We start from the raw sequence: 12,261 nt of genomic DNA, 5'->3' as shown, positions 1-12,261 counted from the left end.
TCAAATAAAATTATTATATATTAGATATTAGAGCGAACACAGCGAACTTCCTGAGTGTATATCTTACATCACGATAATAATGTAAATTATATTGTCGGTACGTACTTGCGTACGATATTAAAAAAAAATAAAATAAAATAAAATAAAATAAAAAGAATTTCTTTCAAGTATTCGTCATTCGATACCTTCAAATAGCGAATCCTTAACTTTGCTTACAACGATCCTTTTCTTTCTTTTTTTAAACAATACAATCAAAACTTATCTCAGTAAGAAGTTTGAAAATGTTTATTATTATAATACAAATGAAATAAATTACGTAAAAACATTATTAGGCCTTCTCCGTATATACCAATGAGTAAACAGCACGTCTGAAAGTATATCTTTTACATTCTAATCAATACATTGGAACCAAACGATTTGTATATATAGACTTATGGATAATTATAGTAACTTTCAAATATACGGAGAAGTATATTTAAAAATATTTGTATGACGCCAGGCATTATTTACGAAAAAAATAAAAAAACAAAAAAAAAAAAAAGAAAAATAATAAGAAGAAGAATAATTTGTGAATAACGATATAATATACGTAGACATCAGCTTGTGCCAAGAAAAGAAAAAAATTAGTGTGTCTCAGTCAATAACAAATTACTGTTAAATGATAACATAATGCACATCACAGAGTAAAAATGTACAACTTACTAAAAAAAAAAAACCACGGATACACAAAATATACATCTTATTTCTAAACGAAAAAAAAAAAAAAAAAACGAAAAAAAAATTGAAGGAAGCCCAAAATTAAACATTCGTAAGATCACCTCAGCTAAACAGGGATGACTAATACTGTAACAAGTATATAACATAATTCAATGAAGATTTGCGTATGCGTGGCTATTGCTAAAAACAATTAACAGTTATGATATTACGTTATTCAGTCAAATCACTGCGATGCGACATTGACAACGACCTGATAGATGCACGACACAACAAATAAACAAAAGAGTCCTCGCGTAATTAATTGATTTTTTTTTTATTACAGAATATAAATCGTCGCAGCAAATAGATAACTTAAAAATAATAATTGATAATAATAATAATAATAATAATAATAATAATAATAATAATAATAATAATAATAATAATAATAATTATAATAATAATAATTCGCGAATGCCATTCGTAATCACTAAAGTTTGGGCTTGCGAACTATAAAAATATTAAATCTTGCCATAATGCAGACGAATCCGCTTTTACTCTGCTTATAAAAGTCAGAATTCATATCTATCTCGCTTATAATGCGTAGTTCTGTACAAAAATGATAGAGTACAAGAATAGGTTACACGCGTATATATGTATGTACACGTATATATGTAGACATACATACATATACGTATATATATATATATATTTATTTATGTATACATACATATACATGTCGTACGAATCGCGCATACATCCATGTGAATATACACACGTATATATATGCGCAAGAACGTACGTACATACATATACATATACATATACATACATATATATATACATATACATATATATATATGTATATATACATATAATTATACATATCATACGTATAAATGTAATATGTCGCAAGTGCTCCACAATTATTATCTGCGAGCGGAAGCTCGTGCACCTCAAGAATATAATCTTCTTCTAGATTACAATATAGGACATGAATTATTGGCAAGAAATATACTGCCGCATTTGTTAAAAAAGAATATTTACAAATTTTCCTTATTATATTACAGAGAAAAAGAAGACATTGAGCACGATTATAAAATTCAATATCGTTTTGGTATAAAAGCAGGTGTGTGTGTTCCCATATGTCTTACAATTGAAAAGTTAACTTCTCGTTAATGGTGTTTTCTTTTCTTCTCGTTTTCCTTTTCTTTCTTTCCTTCTTTTTTTTTATCATTTTCTTTTCTTTCTTTTATATATATATATATATATCATTATTTCGCACCGTCCGCTCGACAAGGAACCAATGGTTACATTTGAATTCACCGATTCTTTGGTAAACGACGACAACATTTGTTAAGACAGATCATCGTTATGAGTCATCCAGATTTAAAATAATTCTCCAAGCAGCAAGACTATATGAGGAAATAATTATTCAATCATCGAATGTAATGCGATTACGACAAGAATGGTGCCGTTGGTTATGACATCATATCGTACAAAAAATATATTTAGTTCATTATACAAAAAAAAAAAAAAATAGAAAAAAAATATAAAAAAAAAAAAGAAAAGAAATACATTATTTTATCTAGTCAAAGTGTTTAAAATATTTATCGGAACTTCATATTTGATAAGAATAAACTCAATACGTTATGACAACAGATATAGACAATCGCGTTATGTGTTTCGTATTCATTGCGTTATTGAGTACAAAAGCACACAATCATATAGAAAATGAAAGATAATGATATTCAATACGATTCTATTATAGTTGTCATCTTATTTATAGTAGAACTCGTTGAGTTGCTTTAATTAATTTTCTTGAATTTATTGACAATATATATATATATATAAATGAAATTTACCAACATACTAATATTAATATTATTATAATATTAATATAAAAAATCATACACTCGATGATAGTATATCTTAATGAGAATATCAAATGTGCAGTTCGTCGCATTGCACCCACTCAAATTTGAATATGTGTCTATGTTTTGTCTATGTATATATATATATATTATATATATATATATATATATATATATATATATATATAGCTGCACTTGAATGAGGAACGAATAGTTAATAGTTAAAGAATTGAAAACGATACCATTAGAAGCGGATTAACCATAAGAGAAGGCACATACCGCTGATATTGAGAATAGTATAAAAAAATCGTTACTCGCTCAAGTGCCTCTTTACATTTGGCTTCTCGATTCATTTCACTTGCTATGTTCGATAATTGTTGTTGCTCGATCGTAAGTCTTTGTTATTTCTTGTATATGTATAATAAAAAAAAAAAAAAAAATCAATTATACAGAAGAAAAATTAGACGACAAGAGCGACATACAATAACGCACATGCAAAGAAACAATGCGACGTTTACTGTATTTTGCTGGCGATCGAAACATTCCATATTATAATATGTATATAAATATTCTAGTCGTCTATCGATGATGATCTATCTTATCATGGCGAGCAGGTGCGTCTCGATCCAAGCATTCTTTTCTTTCTTTTTCTGTCTCTCTCTCTTTTTACACATACGTATATTCTTTTCTCTCTTTCTCTCTTATTTTCTTCCTTTCCAAACATTTTTCATTTCTTCTTACGCTATTGGAGGATCGTCATCGTCATCGTCGTTTCTTGTGACTAGGACGTTGCCATAACGTCGTTGTCGATATTGTCGAAATCGTTGGAGCCATCTGTATCGTCTCGCACCGAAATACAGTACGACGCCAATTATTATCAGGAAGGTTGGTATCAAAAGACCAGCGGCTACTGAACTACCTGAAGAAAATATAACATTAGCTATATAGATATATAAGCAGATATAATATATAAATATTCGTTTAATTATGTACATTTATTAATGCTTAAAGGAACTGTCTGAAAATGAGAAAAAGAAAAGAAAACGATCTGTCCGTTCATTGTTCAAAGAAATATGTATATATATAATATTATTATATATTCAATTTATATATATATATATATAATAATATTTCTTTATATATATAAAGAAAGAAAGAAAGAAAAAAAGAAAGAAAATATCTGAATCTCGATAAGATTAAAAAAAAATAAAAAAAAAGAAGAGAAAATGTATCCAATTACTATATATAAATAACTTGATAAGATATTTACTTTATCGCTTACAATCATGCTCGTTACAATCACGAAAGTGATCTATATGAAAAATCTGTAAAAATTGATTTTTTATATTCTGTTATATCGGTATAGTTTATAAAAATATGATTTAGGCTACCTCAACGATCATCGACTGAATTAACGAGGAAATAAAACGTAATAAAAATGGAAGATCTTAGGGACGGTCTTTTAAGCATTTTATTTTTTCTCTTTTTATCAAATAAGAAAAAAAAAGAAATATAGATCATACCTCCTGAATCCTCTGCGTGATCCAGTCTGACAGTTGTCGAATTAATTGGAATCAGCGATACACTAGGCCAGCACTCATCATCCTTTACGTATTCGTAACCTTGTTCGCAGTCGCACACCCCTTCTATCTTTTCATTGATTTTTTTCTGGACGCATCTTTCATGCTTGGAGCATGAGATGTTATTCGCGTCCGAGATGTCGCACGTCCTTGATCGCTTGTTGTCGTTACCTGCTAAAGAGAGTCGCCGTCAGTGATGACTTTAAACGGAGAGACAGGTAAAAGCCTTCCATTTCAACTTCACGGAATGGCAAACACATCCGTATGTATTTTCTCTCTTTTATCCCTACACTATATATCATTATACACTGAGATTCAACTAATTTTTTTCATTCTCTTAATCGTCTATAATTTCGTTTTTAATTAATCGGATCGATTAAATAACGAACCTGAACATAATTAACAAATAAACATATAACTAGTTGTAGCTAATCAAATTGATAAAGAAATACAAGTCGTTGTTTTATTCGATTCGACATAGAAGGTTATTTTATATCACGATATCATCATCATCATCATCATCATCATCATCATCGTCGTCATCATCTTCATTATAATCGTTAAGATAGATTCGTATACGTGTATTTCTCACCGCTAGTTACAGCAATAGACGAGAATAGTGGGACAAATTGCGCATTACGTGTCATAGTACGTGTCAATGTACATACGTACATAGGCATATCGTATTTAGAGTCATACGATGTGTTATAATCATTTTTCTCTAGGACGTACGTAAGTATCACGTTCGTATTCATTTCACGAGGAAGAGAAAAGGAAGGGAGATCACAAAAAATTAATAAATAACAACATTTGAACTTTCTCTCTCTTTCTCTCTTTCTCTATTTCTCTATATCTCCTATTTTTTTTTTTTTTTCTTTTTGTGAAGATCGTAAAAGATGTAATGAATACAACTTATCCACTTTTCATAAAAGAAATTGAAAAAAGAAAAAGTAAAGTACATTAAAAGCGATAAAGAAAATTCTCCCAATTATTTTAGCGCACGATGAGTTAGTAGCTTGTATGTGTTTTCATGAATACATCGACTGAGCTAGGGAATTACAAACGAGATAACGAGCCTTGTAGATAGTAACAATAATAACAATAAGAACACGTCAACCGAAGGAAAGAGCCGTTCTCATCCATCCAGTCAAGCCAGTCGCCGCGAATAAAAGTCTAAACACGAAGAGTAGAGAGCAATTGAAAGCGAGCGGCACAAAACTCTTTTTCTAGTTAATTTATCCGAGAGGAGGAGCCGGAGGTCAATCGACTTGATACGTATCGTTATGACGAAGAGAAAAAGAGAGAGAGAGAGAGAGAGAGAGAGAGAGAGAGAGAGAGAGAGAGAGAGAGAGAGAGAGAGAATAGGGGAAGAAACTTTACGAGGATAAAAGAAGAAAGACGAGGATAGAAACCACTGAAAGACTTTGTCTTTTTATTTTTAACAAACCGGTATCTATATATAATATAGAGTAATTTATATATTATATATAATATATATAATATATACACCATATATATGTATATGTATATGTATATGTATATGTATATGTATATGTATATATAGGCATATGTTTCATCTTTTTGTTTTCAGAATTTGGATCAAAAGTAATAGGTACGGGATGTTTCTTCAAGATGTTCGCAAAGTTTAAAACAAACCTTTATATTTCTTTTCACTCTTTTAAAATATACGTAATGGAAATTTGAAAAATGAAAAAGAAAGTGTTAAATTGAAAAATACGTGGGTCTCATGAATTCGTAATTATTTATATATTAAATCTTATTATAATTGAAAATTTGTCGTATTTGGATCAAAAGTAATAGGTAAAGGATGTTTCTTCAAGACGTTTGCAAAGTTTGAAATAAACCTTTATATGTCTTTTCATTCTTTTAAAATATACGTAATAGAAATTTGTAAAAAGAAAAAGAAAATGTTAAATTGAAAAGTACGTGATTCTCATGAATTCGTAATTATTTATATATTAAATCTTATTATAATTTAAAGTTTGTCGTATTCGAATCAAAAGAAAACGGAGATGCTATGTTTCTTCAAGACGTTCGCAAAGTTTAAAATAAATCTTTGTACTTTCTTTTTGCTCTTTTAAATCTTACATAATAGAAATCTAAAAAAAAAAAGGTAGAGAGAGAGAGAAAGAGAGAGAGAAAAAAAAGAAAACACGTAAAAGAAAAATTTTTTTTTAATTATAAACTACACGATTCTCGTGAAATCTCGGGAATTATTCGTAACGTTAAAACTTAGAAATAAAAGACGTCGTTGATTATACAACTCAACTATCAAATAACGCTACGTTTGTTAAACTACATCGGTCTGCGACGTGTTAAAGACTAGTAACACTTAAAATTCGACGCATCACGAGCGATATTCAAATGCCACACCGGAAACATGAACGTGATTAAGCGCGTGGACTTTAATCCTATCGTTACGGCGTTGACTAAGACCATCGAATGAACGAACTACGAGAATGAGATAAAGAGAAACTGAAAGAAAGAGGGGAAGACAAGTCTTAATACGAGCTAGGAGAGAGAGAGAGAGAGAGAGAGAGAGAGAGAGAGAGAGAGAAAAAACGGCACAAAATTATTTCATAGAAAAATGTTTCTTATTAAAGTTTTATGTTGGCGAAGAGAAATCACGAAGGAGAGCTCAAGGACAAGCATGAATACCATTTAACAAGGGTTAAAATAAAAAAACGGAAGCGTCGTTGTCGGTCACGGCATGCGATCGAAAGATGATTAAAACGTAAATTTCTCGGTAAAGTGAGAATTCTCATGAAAACTTGGAGAACCGGCTAATGTGGGTGTATGATTATATATATATATATATATAACTATAATAATTTATCGTCCATCGAAAGTCCAAGATATCAATCGATCGTATCTCGACCGTGACAACAAATTCATTATTCTAAATTATGCCGTTAAAATATGGGAAATACCCAACGTTATTTCAATGCACGCAAATAAGTAATCTATCTTTTCTAACATGAAAATTTCAAAACTTTAATGATGTCGATTTAAAATCTCTGATGTAAGGTAAATGTAGGTGATACCATTTCTAAGAATTTAAAGGTAAAAAAATCACTATCGTTATTACTACGATCCTTTACATTGAAATTATTTATATGTTGATTTTATTTATTTTTATTTTAGTTTGTTCATGAACGATATAGACAAGGATACGAGAAACTGCTCGATATTTTTGTTAGACTCAATCGAAACGAACCGTGGCGAAGGCGAGATTGGCTGAATCAGTTAATTGAGACGAATTCGTTTTATCAAGTGGAGTATAGCGATGGGGGAATGGGGAAGGAGAGGGTTAAATATCGCCGAAGCTGAGTCAAGCAAATTAAGGGAGTTACTTTTGATTTAAATGATGTCATATTAATTCGATCAAAAGAACGATCGACGTGACATCGTAATATCGATCTTTAAATCGATATGTTTTTTTTAAGAGTCGCTCATGAACTATTCAAATTTGCGATCTTTATTCTTAAATAGAAATTCTACGGTTAATAGCATAAGCGTTCACATTTATCGAATTATATAAAATAAATAAATAGAAAAATACACCGTAATAATGTTACTCGATTTTTATTTTACAAGTAAAGAGAAAAGTTATTCCTCAACAATTTTGTTACAGTAATATATACCATTCATGAAAATATATTTTCTTTTTCTTCATTGTTTGCTCACCATTGATCTTTATATCACACATCAACGCATTGATATAAACTTCGAACAAAGAATCTATATTAAGATTCTTTCTCTCTTTTCGTCCTAGAAAATATATCTCGATTACGCTTTGAAACGTGCAAAACATATATATATATGTGTGTGTGTAGGTACATACGTATAAGAAGATAAAAATGTACAGTCATGCAATGGCATCATCAACGTGGATCGAGGTTCTCCTCGTAGAAGAAAAAAAAGAAAAGAAAAACCCATGCATGGTGCAATAATGACGAAAGAAATATTAAAAATAATGAATGTGATAATAATTTCAAAGAGAGGACGTTCGTGTGAGAGTTTAGAGATTTTCTAAACTATGACTTCATTGCATTAGAGAGAGTGAGAAATAAATAAATTAGCAGGGTTACTTTAATATAATTATATGATAGAGCATCGATTAAAACGTTTGAAATAATGAACGAGATAAAACGTTCCTTATAAAAACGAAATAATAAATAACGTGCGATAAGAAAACGAAGATAGGTCCATTAATTTATGATACATATATTCTTATCGTGAGAAAATAAAATAAAATTTCAAAAATTAATTGATATTAATTATATCGATAAAATATATTGAAACATTTTCGAATACGATACGGAACGTATATATTTCTTACACGTAATTTACGTATCGTCGATATATTTATTTAATGTGAAATAATATAATCTAACAATTCGTATCGTACGTGATGTTTTTAATAAACGTGGATAAAAAAAGAAGAAGTAATTCCTAGGAAAAATCCAGTCGCTACATAGAACAGAGATTCGTCGAGGTCAGTAAATTAATTTTCAAACGAAGAGTTTATAAAACAAAGTATATTTACTTTAACAAGTATGAAGGTTTTTTTCTTTCTCTCTCTTTTTTTTTTTTTTCTTTTTTCTTTATATACGGAATATCGTATATCTGCGAGATATGAGACAACCTTGGTTAAATAGAAACGTTCAAAAAGTAAAACCTTTAGCGTAACGAAATCTGCTTGTTATTAAATATCTCGTAATCAGCACGTATACACGTACACACAGACACGTACTATATTCTCTTATATTACTGACGAAAATAGAAAAGGAAACAAAAGTAGAAAATTTCAACGATAACGTAGCGAAAGCGTACCATTCATCACGGACAAAGCTTTTCACGAAAAAACAGGAAGTCGATCGAGAATTCATCTTATTTCAAATGCAATGAATAGAAATTGTTTTCTTATATGATAGAAGCTCCATTATTCGAGCCGCCATTACCAGAACGTTCTAGCATCCGATCGTTTTATCGTCAGAACCTATATCTTTTATCATGGGACGTCGAATTTTCTTTCCCTTCGTCTGATCAGATTTTTTTTTTAATCAAGATCAAAAATATTCCATTCCAAATAATTTCATATAAAATCATCGATTTACGATTAGACTTTATATTAGACTATGATTACACGATTAGATCTTAGATTCTAAGAAAATTGAATTCTTATAAGAGAAGAAATTCAATTCTATGTAATTTGATGTATGAAAGGATTTACGTAAAATATATGTATGTACGTGTCTTCTTATTATTAGCTTGAATTTTTATAAGAAACTCAATTCGATTCTATGTAATGTATGAACGAATGGAAAGATTAAGACTATTTTACGTAATATGTGTGTTTATTATTTTTGTAGTTTCGATCAAAAACAAGGATATCCTCATCGAGTCGTTAATCAAAGTTAAACGATACACATAGATTATGCAAAGTAACAATTTTTCCGATTCAATAACTCATTAAATTGCATTCAAGCGTATTTGTATTATATTTGTATATGCATACGCATCCTCTTCTAAATTTGTATTGCAAGATGCTTAGAAGATTTGATAAGGATTTTACCACTTTGCATATGGATAAGATAATACAAAGAAGATTACCTATTTCTTTCGTCAAAGAAAAGAAAGTAACGTTACGTGTAATTATTAAAGAAGTATCGAAAGATCCAAGTCGCTAATATAATTATCATCGTAATACATATCCAGATGAACGATTTTCATTACTCCGACGAACTTGTTTTCTCAGATAAACGAACGTATTAAATTACTCAATGTAATGAAAAGAAATGAAATAAACATCTCTCGAACAGTAGTTAATTAAATGTTGTAATACGATAAGCTAACTATATCAATAAACCTACGTAAACATATTTATTTTTATTTTCCAACGTTTACATCATTTCCTAAAGTCTAAATATGCTTACTTTTCTTCCTTAATAGAATGAAATAATAAATGATTTATGATTAAATATCGTTTCTTCACAATTACATGTTTTTATATATAATGATGATAATGGAGGAAGAAGTACATTTGATAGGACAAAAACACGTAAGTAATTGTTTAGATATAGAAACAAATGTTCACATCATTAGGTCACTACAGTAGCGTACGAATAAACGTACATGAGGTATACATATATATTATCGTATCGGGTCATTTATTATCGATGAGCTTGCATCGTCCTTGCGAAATCGAGCATTGTTATCGCTATCAACTTCCTTTATTATCTGTTAGAAATTTTATATGTATATGTAAATAAACAATTTGTTTGAAACACGTCTATTAAAAATAAATGCGTAATAGAAAATTAAATAAAAATATAAGAGAAATCATTCGCACTGTGTTACTCTTTCAATCAATATTTTTCAAAGAGAAATATAAAAACATTTCTAAACAAATTAAATAAAAATGTTCACCAACTTTTATAAATTGCGAATTCATTGAGAGTAATCATGAAAATGAAACGTATTACTTATTATCTGTTGCAACAATTTGCGCTATCTAATATTGTGAAATGAAAAAAAAATAACAAAATGTATGTATGTATGTATGTATGTATGTATGTGTTTTTTTTTTTTTTTTTTCGTATTAAATCTATGCACGAAAAATCTCGTAAATGTACAAAATAAATTCTGCGAGATTGATAAGATTCTAATCGTCAAAATGTCAAAAGAAAGAATATTTTTCGATTATTCATGTTCTTAACGGTGTGCTATGGAAAATAATAAATTTTTATTATCGAATAAACTATGAAACGTTATTAAATTGATAAAAGATACCAAATATGAAGTTATATCACGTACATATATTCCCGTGCAAAGCGTAGTATCTCTCCGTGTAGCATTTTTAAAGCTATATGTGTCACTGTCTAGGCGACATGATTCGAACATTTTTTGAAATCTCACAAAAATCCTGAATGAATGATGAGCGCGGCAGGATGGGAAAAAAAGTTGGTTAGCGATCGAAAGGGTCGGTCTCAAAGAAAAAAATATCAAAGTACGTGTATCGTGCTTAATTGTAACTTTAATAATCGTCTAACTTTAATAAATCTGTGTGTATGATATCTCTGTGTATATATATGTGTTTGATATATTCAAATATTAATTATTATATATATAATTATATTTACAATTATATATATATATAATGATATTAATTATTATATATATTAACGTATATAGATGTGATATATCCAAATATTAATTATTCCGTAAAATTTAATATAAAAAAAAAATACAATTACGATTTTAAATAACAAATATATATATATATATAAATTCTTCTAATTCTCGAGTTGATAATTTACTCAACCTTGGCTAAAAAAATCTTTTCGCAATCACGTGACGATTTTCGCAAGCGAAACATTAAGAATAATTGAATGAAAAAAAAAGAAGAAGAAAAAGAAAGGAAAAAAAGAAATTTAAAAAAAGACGTATAATTTATCAACGTATAACGAAGAAACGAATGTAAGTAGCTTCGAGCAACCTACGTATCGATTTCTTTAGATTACAGAGTTTAGCTTGAAGCGAGTTTCGTTCGATCCGGCTTTTGAAGGCCTTGACTCGTACATACAAGAAGACACAGCCGCTACTTGAAACTCGATCGAGTATCTTCGAAGGATATGATTTATCGTTACATAAACGAACGCATTGGACAGAAGTTGAAATAATTACTTTAGTTTCATTACAACTACTACCCACGCGAAATGTATCCCACCGGAAATAAGAACGTCGTTGAAGAAGATAATCTGAAATGCGTGTATTCGATAGAAAGAGTAAGAAATAAAAATCTCAACGATTTTAGTCGATTAAACGAAATGTTCAAGTGTAAACGTGATCGTGACATTATCCAATGATCGACATTTCTATCATCTTTACACTAACGTTATAATTATTTTATTAATATGTGGACGAAATGAAGTTAAACGATTACATTTTCTTTCTAATTACATATATATTTATATATATATATATATATATATATAATTATATAATTATATCATATATAAGGATAGTTTTTAATACGAAAATTAATTTATTTCTTTTTTCTTTTTCTTTTTTTCTTTTTTTTTTTT

General features: G+C 29.0%; 1 protein-coding gene across 2 annotated transcripts in view; it reads right to left on the bottom strand.

Annotated features, from left to right (window-relative positions):
• Positions 1 to 263: 263 nt before the first annotated feature.
• LOC122632483 overlaps positions 264 to 12,261 on the bottom strand; it is an 18,790-nt gene continuing 6,792 nt past the window's right edge. The window contains exons 2-3 of one of the 2 annotated variants that reach the window (XM_043819309.1): positions 4,094 to 4,321; positions 264 to 3,489 (exon numbers count right to left, since the gene is read on the bottom strand). In XM_043819309.1, coding sequence (XP_043675244.1) covers positions 3,308 to 3,489; positions 4,094 to 4,321 — 410 coding nt within the window. In that variant the 3' untranslated portion in view covers positions 264 to 3,307. Of the gene's footprint in view, positions 3,490 to 4,093; positions 4,325 to 12,261 lie in introns of both variants that reach the window. The other variant, XM_043819308.1, reaches the window with a different exon arrangement.

The sequence above is a fragment of the Vespula pensylvanica genome, chromosome 10 (genome assembly GCF_014466175.1).
Source record: "Vespula pensylvanica isolate Volc-1 chromosome 10, ASM1446617v1, whole genome shotgun sequence".
NCBI lineage: Eukaryota > Metazoa > Arthropoda > Insecta > Hymenoptera > Vespidae > Vespula > Vespula pensylvanica.
Note: the sequence above shows the minus strand (reverse complement) of the source record. Positions and strands in the feature narration are given on the sequence as shown.